General features: G+C 23.9%; 1 protein-coding gene across 1 annotated transcript in view; it reads left to right on the top strand.

The window, feature by feature from the left end:
* The window catches only part of LOC111637781 (cytoplasmic dynein 1 intermediate chain 2-like), an 85,419-nt gene that overhangs the window by 41,266 nt on the left and 23,193 nt on the right, over nt 1-20,960 (top strand). Inside the window, exons 8-10 of the mRNA XM_023383352.1 lie at nt 4,634-4,654; nt 8,964-8,981; nt 10,042-10,062. Of these exons, the coding sequence (XP_023239120.1) occupies nt 4,634-4,654; nt 8,964-8,981; nt 10,042-10,062 (60 nt within the window). The remainder of the gene's footprint in view (nt 1-4,633; nt 4,655-8,963; nt 8,982-10,041; nt 10,063-20,960) is intronic.

The following is a 20,960-nucleotide window of genomic DNA, read 5'->3' as shown; positions in this document are numbered from 1 at the left end:
CAATAAGCAAGCAGAAAACAAGTAAAATAGAGTAAAATAATAATGTTTTTTTAATTAATTAATTATAATTACCACTAGAAGAATCTATAATGTAGAGATAAAGTTTACTAAACTGCACAACTGTGTTAGAATGAATGGTACATCAAATGCACAATGGGAATGAAACAAACAAAAAAAAAACAAAATGAAGATTAGGATTTACAAATCATTAATCAGAGTACGCAAGAATTTTAATCTTGTCATACTTGTAACTGGAATATTTTGTGTACATAATTTTTTAATCAACACTTGTTATGGCAAGTATTTTATCTCATAAATGCATAAAGGAATAGAATATAGTTCTTCATATAAAATTCCTCATATATTGTGACCACAATTTATAATTACTCAATGCATATAAATTCATCACTGAATTAGGTCTACATTATAATATTATACTTTCTTTAAATAGAGTAGCTGTATTCTTATTAATTTAACTCTATAATCCTTTGTGTCAGGTACAATATTTCCTACAGCAAACAAATATCCAATGGTTTAATCCAATTTTCTCTTCTATAGTAGAAGAGAAAATTGAATAATAAATTGTGCATGGTTTAACTATTGAATATTTGTTTGCTATAGGAAATATTGTACCTGACATAAAGGATTATAGAGTTTAACCAAACTATAATGCTGTTAGTTTATCTGTTCAACAATATCAATTAATGAACTGATATTTTTTTAAAACCCTTTTCACTGTGGGCACTAAGGCAGATTGACAATACAGTAGTTGTTATTGATAAATAGTATTTTATGTAAAGGATCTAAAAAAATACTTCCAAACATTCTAGAGAAGATTTAAAAAACTTAATCATTTTGTAATATGACTGTTTATAATGTAACACTAATGATTTATGTTTTTATGAGTAAACCAATTAACATATATAATTTACAGACTATTGAATTATTTATTGTTGCTCTTTACATTCAGAATATTTGTACAAAATAAACACACTTAGTTTCTAGTTATGTAAGCTTGAACATAACTAGGGCACTGTTTCATTTAAAACAGTGCCCTAAAAGATAGATAAATTTTAAAATTTCTTTTAAAAGATAAATTTAAAAAAAATTTCTTTTCTGAGGAAAAAGATCACTTCTGTCTTGGAAATGTACTCCATTATATAATTTATTATTGATAATTTTAATATTTTAATATATTTTCTAAACATTTTGAAAATAATGCTTAAAAGATTTTTATTATATAAAGAATAATAAAAGAAACTTAATTAGTTATTATGCATTTTAAAATTTATTTAGTTTCATAATTTGAACCATTTATATAAACTACATAAATAGCATGGCATATCAATCTATATTTATTACTTTTTAAATAGTAATCATTAATGAGCTTTCTCTTTTATTTATAGCACTAAAATTATTTTAAAATTTTATAGTGTTAAATATATCTTTAATAAAAAAAAAAATGTTTAATTTTTTTACATATAATTCAAAAATAAAAAGCATTATATGCTTTATAATTTTTTGTTGAGTAACTTCAAATAAAATATGAATTTCTGTAAATAATGAATTTCAAATACTTCATTTCTAAATATTATCGTCTTTAAATTTGATATTATTTTACTTAATTTCTTTTTAACAAATATCGTATTTATGAAGAAATACATATAAAAAGTTCTTGAAAATCAGATATTTATCTTATAATGTATAAATGTATTTTAGTATACAAAAAACAAATCTCAACAATGACTTTAAAGGATATTGATATTTGAATAATAATAATTTACTATAAGTTTGAAAGTTTAATATACAAGATATCTCTTTATTTCTGTTCATTGAAAGTTTATATATAAATGCTAATATTAACCAGTTAATGCTAATTTTATCCAAGTCTTTTTGTTACAGTAAGTAACATTATTAATTTTGAACTTTATCTGTATGAAGGACACACTATCAAAGTCACAAGAAGAGAAAACTGACAATATCCAAAAACAGATGAAGAAAGCAAGAACTAAACCTAAAATTTTGGCCTTATCCAGATNCCTTTTAAACTTTTTTTTTTTTTTTTAGTTTGCCCATTATGTTCCAATTTCATTTAAATATAAAAAATCTTGTTCAATTTGAATATAAAACAAATCAACTTGAGGAGGATAGTCATAAACTATTGAAACTACTTGCAAAGTGTGAATAACTTGTTGATTTTAACTCCACAAGACAGAGTATGTTATTTTCATTGTTATTTTAAAAATAAATAAATTAATTTATATAATACATAAATCAATACTTCTGTATGAATAATACAATGCTAATAATTATTCACAGTTCATGCATTTGAAAATAAAATAATTTAGTATTAAACAGAATTAAATGAAAAATTGATTTTAGTAAATACAGTTTGACAATATAAATAATACCATATAGAAAAAGATACATCAGCTATTATGAAGTTTTTTCTCTTATAAATTTCAAAGGAATATTTTTTTATAGAAACATTTTTTAAATCATTGTATCCATCTTTTATTTAATTTTATAATGTCTTCAATTAAAAATCTTGATCTAAAATTAAAAATTTGTGATAATGGTGTAAACTTATGTTTTGAAAAGGCAAATAGAAAAATGAAATTTTATACAATTAATTAATATAATAATAAAAGTTTTGAAAATTAGATTATTGAAAAATATTTTAAAATATTAATGCATGTTGTGAATAAAAGAGATGTGCAATTGATTATATTAAAAATATGATTATAGATATATTGCAGCTATTAACTTAAAAGAAAAATAAAAATAATATCATAAAATTTGAACATTATTCTGAGTGTCCAATCAACAAATTTTTAATCTTGTGTGATATTTAAATACCGGAATTTTTTTTTGTCTATCAACTGTATCCTGAAAATGAAACTTCTTGAAAACTTGAAAAAAATTTGATATTTAAAACTTTTAAAAATTAGTATAAATTTGTAAATAAAAATATATAATGTAAAATGGAAGCTTTTAATGAATTTTAAATGGTTTTACATAAGCTAAAATGTAAAATGGCATCGTAAAGAAGTATTCTGTAATATTTTTCAGTGGCAATAATATATCTAATGAGGATTACTGCAAAACATATAAGTTAAGTGAATAAAGTTAATTTTCTACAGTTGACTAGTTGTGATTTCTTTTGACTGGATGCTTCTTACAAAACCAAGAATTTGGGTTATTGACTTCTGGTATATAAATATGTACAAATATTTTTTGATTTCTGTAACTAAATATGAAATTCAATTCTACATTAATTGGATCAACAATTATGCCATAAAATTAAATATTTTTAATTGAACCTAACTGATAGCAATGTAATTGGTTAAATAATATTTCATTAATATTGCATCAATGGCACTTATATAGTAAATACTTGTATATAATCATATTAGAGAATGTTTATTTAATGTTCAATGAACTTTTTTTCAGTTAATTAATTAATGATTAAGATATTTTTATAAATTGTTCTCTAAAGATATTAATTATTCTGTTTAAGTACTAAAAATAATTGGTATTAAACGCAAGAGAAATTAAGAAAAGTTTAAGAAAGATGAATAGGCTAGAAAATGAATTTTAATTTGTTAGTATTTCATTTTTATTTCAAATTAAGTAGGTAATTAAGATGTTTTGAAGAAGCCAAAAAGCATTAAGCTAATATTTTTATTTTAACTGTTTATCATTTAGATGATTAGCCTTCAAAAGTAACATTGGCATATTTTAAACAAGAAAAGAACCGATATTGTTTAAAACGTGTTCGAGTTTAAAAAGTTTTTGTCAGATAGATTAATATGATTTTATAATTATTTTAGTTATCATTAAAAAGTTGTTAAGTCTATCGTTTACCATAATATTTGGATAACTTAGATTTTAATTCCAAATTGTTTATTTAAATTATTTCTTGAATCTATTTTTTGTTAAGAATATTTTTGTCAGTAGTTTAATTTTTCCAAAAGAATACTCAAAAATATTAAGTTTTCATTATATTCAAGTATTCTAATAAAGTATAAAGTGCAATGTTGTGATTTTTGGTAATTTAAACTGGAGTAAGAAGAAATAAATAATATATTAATTAGAAAGAAACATCAACTAACTGAGGCTCTAAAAATTGAATTAAAAATGTAAAAGTTGCAAATAATCTCTGAAAGCATTTCATTTTAAGAAATGATTTTAAGTTTTGTAGTTTTAGTCAACATTTTGATTATTAATTAGCTACTTTTAATAAAATCATATAAAGAAAAGTATTTATTACCAAAAAAGTTTTTAATTTATGAAATTTGCAAAAAAAAATAAAGAAATATTNATAGAATGAAGTTGCAAATTTTATTTGAAGTTGCTGTAAATTTATAACTATTTCTATATTTAATTAAAATAAATTTATTACTATATGTGAAATGAAAAATTTGCTATTATTACTATTATTAATAAGCTTTTAGAGTTAAAAATATAATTTTTTTTTAAAATATAGATTTTAAAATGTTAAAATTATAGGAATTTTTAATTTTAAGAGAAAACTTATTAATGATCTTTCTTCTATAAATACTTCTGCAATTTTTTTTACAATCAATAATTACTGATTTTATTTATACTTTTCTAAATTTCATCAATAAAGCACAACCACTGGACTATTATGGTAAGTCTTTGCTTTCTTTATTTTTTTTTTTTTATGCTTAAAAGTAAAATATTTTAAAAGAATTAAATTGACATATTTAATGAAACTAATAAAATATAAATTAAAAATTGTTACTAATAAAGAATTAATCTATCAATATTAATTCATTTATAATTACAATCATTTTGACATAGATTAATACAAAATTTTTCACTTGAATATTTATTAACTTTTTTAGAAGAGTAATATGTATCTTTTTATACTCATATTTTATTGATATGAAGCTATTATTGCACTTTAAAATATCTAAAATAGATTTTATTGTATTTTTATATTTCGAAAACCTTGTTTTATTATTAGAAAAAGTATTAATTAACTGTTTATCATTTAGATGATTAGCCTTCAAAAGTAACATTGGCATATTTTAAACAAGAAAAGAACCGATATTGTTTAAAACGTGTTCGAGTTTAAAAAGTTTTTGTCAGATAGATTAATATGATTTTATAATTATTTTAGTTATCATTAAAAAGTTGTTAAGTCTATCGTTTACCATAATATTTGGATAACTTAGATTTTAATTCCAAATTGTTTATTTAAATTATTTCTTGAATCTATTTTTTGTTAAGAATATTTTTGTCAGTAGTTTAATTTTTCCAAAAGAATACTCAAAAATATTAAGTTTTCATTATATTCAAGTATTCTAATAAAGTATAAAGTGCAATGTTGTGATTTTTGGTAATTTAAACTGGAGTAAGAAGAAATAAATAATATATTAATTAGAAAGAAACATCAACTAACTGAGGCTCTAAAAATTGAATTAAAAATGTAAAAGTTGCAAATAATCTCTGAAAGCATTTCATTTTAAGAAATGATTTTAAGTTTTGTAGTTTTAGTCAACATTTTGATTATTAATTAGCTACTTTTAATAAAATCATATAAAGAAAAGTATTTATTACCAAAAAAGTTTTTAATTTATGAAATTTGCAAAAAAAAATAAAGAAATATTGTTTTATTTACAATAAAAGATTACATTGTCTGTATTATCAATCTATTAAAAATAAAATGATTTTACAAAACTGCATTTACTTTAAAACCATTTTATTTTTTGTTTAAAAACTTTAGTTTTAATGGTATAATATTATAAAATGCAAATTAAAATTTAATATTATATTTAAAATATAATAATAAATTTTAACTTTAAATTTTTATATTTATTGTTATGATTCTTGAGTAGAGCTGATATTGAAAAATAACTTTTAAATGCTTAAATTTAATAAATATTTACTTTTCTGCAAGATAATAATTTTACAAGTAACTAAAGATGTATATAAATATGTTATTAATAAAAAAGATATCTTTGATTTTAGATATTGTTTCTTAAAATATTTTAATGAAAAATTTATTTCTATTTATTAAAAATAGAATATTAATAAAAATTTATAAAATTTGCTTATTTCTGCTTTTAATCTTGTATATAATAATACTGATGCTTAACTAACAGCAGATGCCATCAAAAGAAATGATGAAGGGTGACAGTTGTATGCAAATATAAATTGATGTTTTTTGTAACTAGATGTATATTTAGTAAATATTGTATATGTATATATATGCATTTTATCTAAAATATGAATTTCTTTTGAATCAAAATTATTAAATTTTTAAATCTTAAGTAAAAATAAAAAAAGGAATTAATAAATTATTTAATTTACAGTACTTTAATATTTGATATACATGATAGTTGTACATGATAGTTGTCTAGTTTACATGAGAAAAAATCCAAATATTATGTAATGTAATTAGAGAAAAGGAAAATTTTCTTATAATGCATTGTTTGTTACATGAAAAGGGATAATCTATGAAAAATTATGTTAAATTATTAAACATATACTAAATCATTTATTTAAAATTTACTTAAATGGATTAAGTAATTATGATTAATTTATTGCATGTGACAAATTATAATTTTGAAAAGTGAGTTGCTTTTAGCTTCCTTTTTAATTTAAAAATATTTATTAAAAATTTGTTTATGTTAGAAGTTTAATTTTTTTCTTTAGTGAATTTAATTTTGTATTACCTTTTATTATTATGATTGAATTTATATTGCTGATATTGAACTTAACTCAAATCTAATAAACATTTTGTAACAAAATTTTCAGAAACTATATCAGATCATTTTAAACTGTTCTTAAAACATTATTTTCAAAATCTTATAAAAGAAATTTTATTTATGTTGAAATACTTTTGTCAGTATAAAGAATTTCATAAAATATGTTAATTTACAAAAGCAATATTCACTTCACCACAGGATTGTTATATAGGAGAGAAATCACATCCAACGTTAAAAAACATGTATTTCTTAAAAATTTCAAGTACTTTCAAAGATTTTTGCCTTTGTCATCAGACAAAAATCAAACACAAATTTCAAACATAAGAATAGAATATAAATGTAACGTTTCTTTTTTAAATTCTTTTAAGGCATATTGAAATTTTAAATATTCAATAAAAATTAGTACAATCTAATAAAATGTGATGTATGCAAAGTTATCAATGAAAATATAACTCCCAAGTATAAAAATCTTTAGAACATCTACAAAGTAAATTGCTTAAATAATTCTATCCATAAATGTGGAATAAAGATGGTAGCAGTATTACAGGGTGAAACTGATGATATAAAGATTTCTCATAAGAATAATTTTTTTTATCCTAGCACTGTCTCAGTAATCTAGTATTAGCCCAAAGGGGCACGTAGCCATGCTGTAATACTCTTTTTGAAAGCTCACTTGTGAGTTTGTTATTGGCAATATCCTCCTGATGTTTTGCTACTCTGCTGATCTTGCTTTTATTTAAAAATTTAAATAAAATATCTGAGAATTAATTGTTTTCTGAGTAATTCTTGAACTCAGGTGAGCAATAGATTTGAAGGACATAACATTTCTGTTTATTCGTCCAAAACATCCTTTAAGTGGTTATAAAAGTGAATGTTTTTTAACGTTGGATAAGTGTGGTTTTTCTCCCATATATGTTAATTTCTTTTAAAATTAAAAAATAATTTTTGTTTATGATATATAATGCTTACTAAGACAAGCCAAACATGTGTTTAGTTTAAAATAAATTTTTAGTATCTGAAGAAGTAGTTTGTGTTTCTTATACTGTATAATTTATTGCCAAGATTTACTGAAGTTGAAGATACATAATGCTTTAACAATAAATTTGCCAAAAATATTTACTATGAGTGTGTATGATATTTTTGATTGCTAGAGATAATTGGTAGAATTTATTTCCAAAAATCAACCTCTTAAAAAAAGAAACTCAGCAATACTTGGTGCCATAATGAAATGAAAATGAAATAGACTGCTTATTTAAGAAAGCCAAAAAAATAATAATTAATCAATAATATTTTGACCATCTTCAGTTTACCAACATATTGGATAGTGTAGATCAAAGAAATTCATAACAAAAAACAATAACTACATATTAATATTATAACAAGTAGAATTACATTAAGAATTAATAATTTTTAAATTGGTATTATACAAACAGAACTTGAAATAATAAATTATGCAAAATATAAAAGTTATTGCTAGTTACAGTAGTAATACTTTATTTTAATATTTCACATAAAGCTAAATAAATTAGAAAGTAATTTATTATAAATAGAATAAAAATTTAAAGATCTAAAAATCCAATTATATGTTTATATCTTAAACAAATAATTGTTGGACAATAATTTTGAGATGTTTATAGAGATTATGTTCTCTAGAAAAAGATTTCAAAATGAATTTGAAAATCAGCTTGTTTTATAATAATTTAATTGTTAAAGTCTCAGAACCTTATGGCAGTAGTATTTTATTTTAACATTTTATTTAACTATCAATATATTTCATATTTTTTATAATTTATTATTTAAAGTTTTATTTGAATAAGATAATTTTTAAAATTTTGAATTCTTTATATAACTCTGCTTGTTCTAATAACTATGTTAACATAAAGTTTTAATATTTTAGACTGGGGAGGATTGTTAAACTAGTGAGGATATGAACTGTATATTTTTATTGAATCAATTGGAACAAACTTAACTATTTTTATCAGTTGTAATTTTAAGTAAACAATTTGGTAACACAAAGATTGATGAAATGAAAAATTATTGGTAGTACTAAGAAATTTTTACTAAAATATATTGCTAATAGTATTGTAAATATCCATAAATATTAAAAGATTAAAAGGATGGTATTTATTATGTTAAAATATATATTTTTAATTTTTTTCAAATATTAACATGTATTAAATAATTTATTTTAAAATAATTTTATGCATAAAATTATCTTTAAAGTCATTCATTGGGATGAAGGTAGGTTGCTTAATGAAATAATCTTTTTGTAAATATAATTATAAAAATTTATATTGAAATATGTTTCTATTAATTTTGAAACTAGAAAATATTAAGATATTTGTAAATAAAATTTTTAATTATTGTGTCAAAAATTGCTAATTAAAATAACAGTTTCTCTACTTATTTTATTTTTCTCTAATCAAATAGGATGAAAGAACAATTTTCATGACATACACAAACTTACATATAATAAATTGAATATGAAAAATTTCTTATAGTATTTGCTTCTTTTTACATATTAAAGTGTAAAATGTATTAGAATATATAGCTTCTTAGCAGTGCAGTTTACCAGCAAACCCACTTCATACCCATTATTGTAGTTTATAGAAAGTACAGTTTTTAAATTATATTTGAAAAGTTTAGTTTTATATCAGAATAAATGTAAACCGAAAGAAAGATAAAATCATTTAATTCTTTTTGTACATCGTCAGAAACCATTAATGAGTATTAAAATTTAGATCAGAAAAAGATTGCTCTATTTTTACAATTTTTGTCTCATGAAATTCTTTTGGCATTATGCTGGAGTATTTTGTTAATTTTATATTATTTTATGAATGAAATTAATTTTATATAATCTTTTTATTATGATTTTATAAAAACAAATGCATTTATAATTTTCTTATCATTCATTTATAATTCAAAATAACAATCTTACTGAAGTTGTCATTCTTTGTGAAAGTAATGAACTATAAAAAAAAACTTATATTATTATATTTTTTTCATTGAAATATTTTTAAAATTTATAAAATAAAACATTACAGGAATTCACTTATTATCATATTTAAACTTTTTAATAATTCACTCATAGAATCATATATTTTAGTATACATTTTTGATCAAATTTCTAAAACTTTTGACACTCAGTTTTTTTTTTCAAATTTATTGAATGTTTAAAGAGTTAATGTTAAATGAAACAGATACTTCATTATGGAAAAAATATTAATTAATTTATTTATTATGGCAATTCATTTTATAATTTGCTGAAATCATGGTGCTTTCTTTTTCCCTATTGATGTAGAATGGGATGATGAATTTCAAGGTATGTTAAATAATACTAGGGAAATGATCATCTTAATGAGAATATATATAAATGATTTATCTTGTACTTTTGTGTGCTGCATGATTAATAAACATAGAAGTTTTGTTGCATGATTATTCAAATTAAAGTTGTGATTTTGTTGCATGATCAGTTTGTTATAGTATATAACATGTTAGAAATATAATATGGATTAACAAATAATCCAAGAAAAACTGATAACCATAATTAATTTATATGATTCTTAGGGTAATTAAGATCATTATTGCATTTGAATTGCATGTGGTTTTGATTATATACAATTTAAATGCAACCTAATTTAGTTTTATATTTAATGATATAATTTACAACTCTTTTATTATGTGAAATAAACATCATTCATTTTTAAATAATGATTTATTTATAAAATTAATTTAAAAATAACTGTGTTATGAAAAGGATATTATTATTTATTTAAATTTAATGTCTTTTAATCAATTTTACATTAGATGTTTATGCAGCAGCTTTCTAAAGTTTGGCATAATAATAATAATTACAAATTGAAATTTCTGATTATAATTAATGATTGGCTTTTAATTATTTGCTTAAAACTGAAGAAACTTTATTAAATTTTTTGCCAGTAATTAGATGATAAATTGTTTAATTGATAATGTTCAAAAAGAGAAGTAAAAAATAAATTGAAGAAATGATGCACTTTATACCAAGATTTTTATTAAAAATAACATTAAAATGACATACTCTCTCTTGCGGAGTTAAAATCAACACTTTATTCACACTTTGCAAGTGCTTTCAGGCTGTTTTATATTCAAATTGAACAAGATTTTTTATACTTAAATGAAATTGGAACATAATGGGCAAATTAAAAAAAAAGTTCAGTCGCACGCTTGTGGAATGTAATAAAGTTGTAAAAAAGATCATTAAGTTTATTTTTAACAATTTTTAATCTTTATTACATTCCATGAGCATGCGACTGAACCTTTTAAACTTTTTTTTTTTTTTTTAGTTTGCCCATTATGTTCCAATTTCATTTAAATATAAAAAATCTTGTTCAATTTGAATATAAAACAAATCAACTTGAGGAGGATAGTCATAAACTATTGAAACTACTTGCAAAGTGTGAATAACTTGTTGATTTTAACTCCACAAGACAGAGTATGTTATTTTCATTGTTATTTTAAAAATAAATAAATTAATTTATATAATACATAAATCAATACTTCTGTATGAATAATACAATGCTAATAATTATTCACAGTTCATGCATTTGAAAATAAAATAATTTAGTATTAAACAGAATTAAATGAAAAATTGATTTTAGTAAATACAGTTTGACAATATAAATAATACCATATAGAAAAAGATACATCAGCTATTATGAAGTTTTTTCTCTTATAAATTTCAAAGGAATATTTTTTTATAGAAACATTTTTTAAATCATTGTATCCATCTTTTATTTAATTTTATAATGTCTTCAATTAAAAATCTTGATCTAAAATTAAAAATTTGTGATAATGGTGTAAACTTATGTTTTGAAAAGGCAAATAGAAAAATGAAATTTTATACAATTAATTAATATAATAATAAAAGTTTTGAAAATTAGATTATTGAAAAATATTTTAAAATATTAATGCATGTTGTGAATAAAAGAGATGTGCAATTGATTATATTAAAAATATGATTATAGATATATTGCAGCTATTAACTTAAAAGAAAAATAAAAATAATATCATAAAATTTGAACATTATTCTGAGTGTCCAATCAACAAATTTTTAATCTTGTGTGATATTTAAATACCGGAATTTTTTTTTGTCTATCAACTGTATCCTGAAAATGAAACTTCTTGAAAACTTGAAAAAAATTTGATATTTAAAACTTTTAAAAATTAGTATAAATTTGTAAATAAAAATATATAATGTAAAATGGAAGCTTTTAATGAATTTTAAATGGTTTTACATAAGCTAAAATGTAAAATGGCATCGTAAAGAAGTATTCTGTAATATTTTTCAGTGGCAATAATATATCTAATGAGGATTACTGCAAAACATATAAGTTAAGTGAATAAAGTTAATTTTCTACAGTTGACTAGTTGTGATTTCTTTTGACTGGATGCTTCTTACAAAACCAAGAATTTGGGTTATTGACTTCTGGTATATAAATATGTACAAATATTTTTTGATTTCTGTAACTAAATATGAAATTCAATTCTACATTAATTGGATCAACAATTATGCCATAAAATTAAATATTTTTAATTGAACCTAACTGATAGCAATGTAATTGGTTAAATAATATTTCATTAATATTGCATCAATGGCACTTATATAGTAAATACTTGTATATAATCATATTAGAGAATGTTTATTTAATGTTCAATGAACTTTTTTTCAGTTAATTAATTAATGATTAAGATATTTTTATAAATTGTTCTCTAAAGATATTAATTATTCTGTTTAAGTACTAAAAATAATTGGTATTAAACGCAAGAGAAATTAAGAAAAGTTTAAGAAAGATGAATAGGCTAGAAAATGAATTTTAATTTGTTAGTATTTCATTTTTATTTCAAATTAAGTAGGTAATTAAGATGTTTTGAAGAAGCCAAAAAGCATTAAGCTAATATTTTTATTGGATGTGAATGTTAGTTTTATTATTATAAAGAAGAATGAGTAAAGTTGTTAAAAATAAATTATAACCCCATTCTATGAAAACTTCATTAATAATAAATAGCAAAAATCAGTCTTAATTCAACTGATAAATGATTTGGATTTAATTAATACTTAAAATGGCATATTCTTTTATAAATAATGAAAGCTGTAATGTGTGTACATTACATCTTTCATTATCTATAAAAGAACATTATATCTTGCACAAAAAACATGTTAAAGTTTTGAGACAAAACTGTAATATGCAATTGATGGGAATGATTTCATTCATTTATGCAACTATGCTTGAATGACTGTGAAGTGTGAGTATAGTTGAAATGCTTATGAATATAAAATTTCAAAATTATTAGTGCATATAAATTGTATTGATATTAATAATATCAATAGAAATGTACTTAGCAACATACTGTGTTTTAAAATATTTTACTGTAATTATGATTATATATATTTTTATATTTCTATTTTTAATAAAACAATTTATTAAATTACATTACTAATCTTTATTATCGATAATTATATGGTATTACTGATATTATAATCAGAACTCAACATATAAATGGTTTCATTATATATAAAGTTAAAAATGAAACTGTTGTTTACAAAAAGTTTATTTTCTCTTATATGAGGTCAGTTCATAAATTTGTGTGCATTTGTAGTTCATTTAAAATATAAAAAAATAAAATTCATACAGTATTTGTGATTCTTCTTCTTTTTTAGTTTTCTGCTAGATATAGCAGGTCAGGTGAGCACCACCTCTTTTTCCATGCAACTCAATCCTGCACTCTTGTCTTTAGCTCCTTATAACTATTCTCTTTTAAGTCATCCACTATTTTAATTCTCTTTCTCCCTCATTCCTTTCTGTCTCCAACCATGTCTTTCATAACATCATTCCATAAGCCTTACTGTCAAATCATGTATCCCATCCAATTAGTTTTTTGCCTTTTTATTTTCTAATATGCTCCTTTTTCGCCCAGTCTTCTTAGGACTTCTTCATTTCTCACCTTATTGCTTTATTGCTCCATCTGACCTTCTCTATTCTTCTCCACAGCCACAGTACTGGTAATATTAAAATTTATTTTAATCCAAAATGTACAGTACTTGTTATCGTTTTTTACGTCTTGCCATCTTGAAAGCAACTTTTTAATTCCACTTTCATAAAAAGTTTTTGGTTTAGACTAAAAATATTTTGCAACTGTATTTTCAACATTATTTTTCTTCAAAAAATTTTTTCTTTTTAAAAAGTTCTGTAAACCCTGGAATAAATGGTAATCACTTGATGTCAAGTCTGGTGAATGCAGCAAGTGCAGTAAAATTTTCCAGTTGTGTTCTATTTTATTGAGGATTGGTTTTGCAATATGCAGTCTGGCATTGCCATGTTGCAACAAAATATTCTTTCTATTGATTAGGGGTAGCTGTTTTTTATGTAAATGTTCTAATTGCTCACAATGTATTGCAGATGTAATTGTTTGGTTTGTTTCCAAAAACTCAAAGTGGATTACACCAAACATTTCTCACCAGTAAATGATTCACTTCTCATCTCTGATAACAAGCTGATCAAAGAAGGGTTTCAAAACAAAATGTGAAATTAGAGAAGAGGAGCATGTATTGATTAACCAGCAGTAATTCAAGTGGCACTCATTTTTCCAACTTGGACACTTTTCCAATTTCTTTTAAATGTAGTTGGTTCCATGGAATGAATTTAAATGGTCTGCAAGTTCATTAACAGTTAAATTTGATTCTGCTGCCATTAGGGCTGAGAGAGCATTGTTATTAAAGTTTGCTGGTTTTCCTGAACAAACTTAATCTTCCACACTAAAGTCATTCTTCTTAAACCTTTCAAATTACTTTTGGGCAGCCCTAACACTAATAATATTTTGATTATGCATAATGTTAATTTCCTTTGTTGCACTTGTAGCATTTTTTTCACTTAAGAACAAAAAATATAAAATATATCTTTTGTATTCATTTATAATCTCCATTATAAAAGGAATTAAATAATAAATTTAAAAAACACAACAGTACTAAACTCAGCAACTATTCAATTGTACTTAAGATTAATTTGAACTTAATTGGAATTTATATGCACCAAAATAATGTGTCTAAACTTGTATGAACAAAATGTACACATAATTATGGACTGATCTGATAATTTCAGTTTATGGAATATAAAAGGATCATATGAATTAATTAGGTTACACAGAGCACAATGGCTTTCTGTACACTTATTTCTGTTTCAAGCCTCATATTTTATAAATATTTTCAGCAATACAGTTTTCATTGTTACAGAGCTCAGAATGGAATTAATTATTAGTGCAAATTACTTTTTTGATACAAGTTACTAAAATTGCTTTTTCAGAGATTTGTTTGCTAAAATTCATTTTTTCATTAAATTTTCGAAATATTTTAGTGCTAGGACACTGCTTTAGTATTAATTTTATGTTTTTATTAGATGTTTGTGATGTGTAATCCAGTTAGTTTGCTACTTTACTCAAAACAAAAAAAATATATTTCCTTATTTGTTAGATCATCAAAAGCTCAAATTTTGAAACTAATAAAACATCTTTAAAAATTTTTTGTGGCATAATTACAATGTAAATACCAGTTATCCTTCCTTAGTTATAAGATTCTGTCATACTCTTTATCTGGAAATTAATTGTATTAAAATATACATAAGAAAAACATTGATCTTTATTTCAAGATTAAAAAGTACAAAATAAAAGAGAAAGTGAATCATGCAAGCATTTCAAATTTAAAAAACAAAATGATTATTTTTTATTCACATGAACCTATTACTAGTTTTGATGAAAGTTCTGATTGTTTAATAGATCCTAATTGTCAATTAGCATTTGTATTGCTTTTTCTGCTATTTAGTGAAAAGATGTCTTTTGTTTGGGAATGGTTGATAAACAAGCTTAAGAGGGTTTAATTGTCCTATTTAAGGCATTTTTAGTTATACAATGATTCAAACTTTAAGTTATTTTATAATATTGTTTATAAAAAAAAATTTAATTATTGTAGTTCATTACAAATGATTTGAGAAGAAATATAACAATACACAATGAAGATTCATTTTTACCTAAAACTAAGCAAGCTTTATTGAACTAAAAATTTCTTTTTATCACAACATTTTTCATAGACTTATCTCATGATAAGTTTCCTTTGTTGTCCCAAATCCGAAATATAAATTTTTAAATTCTTGTTGTTGCAAGGAACATAATCTTAACTTACCCAGTTTTGTTAGCCTTTGAATTTGATCATGCACCATTTGGCAAAATTAGTATATATAACTTTTGGAAAATGTTATTCATCATAGATAACATTTTTGAATGAATTTTGTCAATATAGTATTCAAGATAAAATTTTAAATTTTGTAATAATTTTTGAGTTTAGCTATACTTACATTCAAGAAAATCAGTTATAGCCAATGGCTCAGCTGAAAACGAACTAAAGTACACTGATAAATGTAATACACTATTAAGATTTATCAAACAACAATGAGAAAATCTAAGATGATTTTCTTTGGTGGCACAAGCATTTCTATTTCAATTACAGTGGATGATCAGTTAACAAACATAATTCATTCAAAGATGATGTTCACTATCCGAATTGTTGGTTAACCAATTATCAATTTATCATAGATTTTTATGGGAATTTGAGTAATTCATTCTGGAGATCCAAAAAATAAATAAATAAATCATATAATTTCTTATTATGCTTATATGTAATAACAATAATACATATACACAGTCTTGCATTTTCATCAGTCATGTTATTTTCCATTTATGGGGTGTTAAAGAATCTGTCCAATGTTGAATGCTTTTCTCTCTCCAGTATTTTTCAGAAGTCATTAATAGCATTGTCTTTGTAGAGATCCCCAAACCTACTGACCTCAACCTGGTTTGGGTGCTATTCTAAGACTGTTGTTCTGACATCCTCCCACTTCTTCAAAAGATCTTTAATAGCAGATGTCAGCATTGGTTTTTTCTTGTCTTTCTCTTTTTCAGAAGAAAATACATCTTGCTGAGTTTCTTGGTATTCTTCATTCAAGAATTATTGGAGTTCTGTCATCAGATTATTTTCATATTCCATTATGAGCTCTTCAATGTCATCTTCATTCACCTCCAGTTCTAAATCTCTAGCAGTTGTCACAATTTCATCCATAATTTTAGGGACATCATACATCGTCTCCATCTCCCTGAATACAGGATGGTCACAGCTTTTGTCAAGCTGAATTCAGCTGTCATTGAGTGACTTCTGACCATGCCTTTTGAATGAACTGGATAGCTTCAAGAATATCAAATTTTTCTTTCCAAAATGTTTTTAATATCATTGTTGAAGAGTGTCACTGGCCCACCAACAAAACAACATGCGAATGTATAATTTCTTGAAACCTGCAATAACCTACTTATTCATTTCTGTGGCCGTATTACTGTCCACATTTGCCGTGTTTTTAGGCAACATGGCCTCTTTCTGCCAGTTTCTCCGCGACCAAACCTTAGAAGGGTATTATGCAATGACAGGGATGTTTTTTCTGTGCTAGAGAGGTCTGGAGTTTATTCTATCCCTTTGGAATGTACATCTGGTACTCATACCCAGTATGTCAGAGCGACATCCAGAACGTTGTCTTGCTGTATTTCTGAACACCAGCAATCTATCAGGGCAGGCATGTGTGACACTGAGCTAGCAAGAATGGTGTTCCAACACCAATACACCCCGTTCTGGGACCAAGTGGTGATGCTCAAGCAGTGTGGTAACAGGAGCCTCGTGTATTTATGGGAGGTGCTCCTTACCAACATGTTAAATCCATGCAACACCCCCACACTGGATGTGCCTTCTTTGTGGGTCAATTTATATAACAAATTAAGATATCGTCGCTAGCTCCACATTCATGTAAAAAATTTTTGCACATGAACATTGGCACCACGTGCATATTATTCAAGTTCTCTGTATTTAGTTCCATTCTTAGTTATATTCAAAAGCTGTTTTGCCGTTAGAGTGGTTCAAAATCATTATTCGATAAAAGGATATTAACCGTTTTCATCTGCCTGAAGAAGTTGAAAATAGTTTCGGCGAAAGCGCTAGTAGTTTATAGCGATAATTGTACGTTGTTTAATGCCTGGATGATAATTTTCTTGTTATTGCTTATCTATTGATTGGCGTGAGGTCCAATATCTTTCACTTTTAACCTACTTATTCATTGGCTGAATCAATAAAGTGGTATTTCTTTGAACTGTCAGTCAAAGAAAGTCTTCCAGCAAATTATCTTCAAGGTCTTTTGGGTGTCCTTGTGCATTGTCCAATATTAACAGTCCTTTCAATGGCAATTCATTGGCCTGAAGGTAATTCTTGATGCTTGGGGCACAAACTTTATTTGAAAAGAACCTGTGTGACCCATGCCCTTTCATTTGATCTCCACATCACTAGCAGTCTTCCTCTAATTATGAAATTTTTTTGAATGCTGTAGGGTTTTCAGAGTGATAGACAAGAAGTAAGTTAAGCTTCAAATCACTGTTCATGTTAGCTTCCAAAAGTAAGGTCAATCAGTCTTTCATGAGTTAATGCCCAGGAAAATATTTTTATCATCTTTCGTGATGTAGGTGCAGTTCAGCATAAGCTTCCAAAATAAACCTGTTTCATCACAATTGAAAATTGTTGTGGACAAAATCCTTCTTTTTTTTAATGAAATCTTGAAATTTGAGACACAACTTCTCAGCTTTTTCTTTATCTGCACTAGCAGATTCACTGTACATTATCATGTTTAATGCCAGATCTCCTTCTAAACTTTGCAAACTATCCAGTGATAGTCTTGAATTCTATCTCCTCATGTGACAAATGTGGAGTTTGTTTATTTAATTCTTCAAAAATTTCTCTAGCCTTCTTTTGAATGATAGTCATACTATTTACATCTCTTTTCATTTCTCTTTCTTTTATTCAAACTAAAAGCAATCACTCCATTTTTTCATGGATGGCACATCTTTGTTTCTCAGAAGCAATTTTCATTACTCTTTTAGCTGCTTGAATCTTCTTGATTATATCTTTCTAAGCTAAGATTGTTCCTGCTGTAAACCTGTTCAAGCCATACTGCCAGCAACATCAGGTATCTTCTGTCCACTCTCTACCTTGGATGTTATCTTGTTTGGTTTCTATGGTTTAGTTTTTGACACTCCATTCATTTTAGGCCCCATAATATTATCAGTTTTTTTTAATAAAAAGCTCAGAAAAGCACTTACAAAAATTCAGAGAACAGAAATCAACTAGCATACAAAAAGGTTATGTGTACAAAGTATCATTCCAGAAATCGTTCATAGATAGCAGTAAAATACAGTTCCACAAATCTTACATATCTGTGTCACTTCTTCTTCTGTTTGTTGTCCAAACATAAAAAGCATTCACGAAAGTGTTCATTGTTTGATTTGTTCACAGTCAGAACTGTTTGTTAACTGATCACCCAATGTACACTCAAATTTTTTTAGAACAATCTTTTATATTTATGGTTTAGAACTGCAGATATATAAACATAACTTTGGAAGAAATAACTAACTAAATTTGAAAAATTACTTATGCAAAAAAGTGGAGCTAATACATTGAAATGAGAGAAGAAATGAAACCTGTTAGTTTTAAACATTTTTGGATAAAAATGAAGTGAAAAAATTATTATAAATTTAATGATTAATTACTTAACTTAGGATGACCATGTTTTATTCATACCTGCCTTGGCTATAAAATTTTCTGATATAAGTAAGATAATATTGCTGCCAATAGATGATGATTGTTTAATTAAAAGGACAAATTTTATTTATATGAAGAACATCAAAAGTGAAAACAACTTCTTTCATTTATTATTTCTTTCTTTCATTATTGGCATCATAAATTTGCTGCTACAAAATCATATACGGTAGGCCCTTGATTTAATGGACTTATTGGGAGGAAGGAGTGTGTATTGCCACTGCTGAAAGTCCATTAAATTGAATATATTTTAAAAACATAAATTAATAATGAAAGTTACAAATTACAGGATGTATTAAAATGTTGTTATAGCATGTAAGTATGAATAAAATATTATTTCAGTGAACACTGAATAATTTATACATGTCTCTAAAACATTTATTAAAAATAAGTAAATTTATGTCGAAGAGAAACCAAACTTTATTTTAATTAAAAACTTCAAAACTATACAATGTATCTAATGGACTGCTTCCACTAATAATGCTGATTCATTGACTCAATCTTTTAGCATTTTCTATTTACAAATAAAACAGGTTCTAAATTTTTTGTCTGTTAAATTGGGATCTGTTAAATCAAGAGCATGCTTCTGTATAATATCAAGAAGAAAATTTTGTTTTGACAGTTATATTTTGATGAAAATTTTTGCTTTACTCAATATTTCTTTTCCATAAAGAAAAATATAAAAATATTTGTATTTAAATGTTCATGTTTCATTTTTTCTTGTATTGTGATTTTCAACTGTGTTGTTTTCATTTGTTAATATAAATTTGTTAAACAAAAACTATATAACAAAAATATTTTTAGTGTTAAATTTACAAAATTATTTGTTTAATTATTGATACTTACAATATAATATATTTACTTAGTATGTATATTTAGTTTCGTTCTTAATTTTATTTTTAAATTATACTTATTTACTGATTTTATTTTGATATTTTGTTTTTAAGATCTGCAACATGCTAACCTTTCTTTACTCATTAAATTATTATGATTTAATTTACATGTTCAAAATTTATATTTATTTTGTTGAATTCAAAATGGTGGCTTAACTGTCTATCTTTAATCCAAATTATGAGTATCTATAATTAATTAGCTATTTTATGTCCAAATTAAAATTCAACAGTAATGTTTATTTATTATTCTATGTTGGGGTTGGTTTATATATAATTAATTTGTTAAATTAGTATTAATTATTCAAGGCAAAAATATGTATATAATCCAGCAAAAGTAAACAAAATTAAACTTTAGTCATCAAATGTAATCATAGCAGTTATTAATAATATGTATACTGATAGTAAAATAGTTTAAATCTAAAAAGAAATTTGGTGATTTTCAGTTGATTTCAGTGAAAATTCAGTTTTTGGCATTTGTTGACAATCAGTCATTTGAAAATATCTCTGAAAAAATTCAAAGAATCTAAAAAATCTATTGTTAAGTAAATACAGAATGTGGTTAAAAAGAATTTGTATTAGATAACTTTGATATGATGTGATTAGAAGAATAATCCATGGTTT

This window comes from Centruroides sculpturatus, unplaced genomic scaffold, assembly GCF_000671375.1.
Source record: "Centruroides sculpturatus isolate CEXI.00-Female unplaced genomic scaffold, Cexi_2.0 scaffold1176, whole genome shotgun sequence".
NCBI lineage: Eukaryota > Metazoa > Arthropoda > Arachnida > Scorpiones > Buthidae > Centruroides > Centruroides sculpturatus.
The sequence above is the reverse complement of the archived record's forward strand: the minus strand, read 5'-3'. Positions and strand labels throughout refer to the sequence as shown.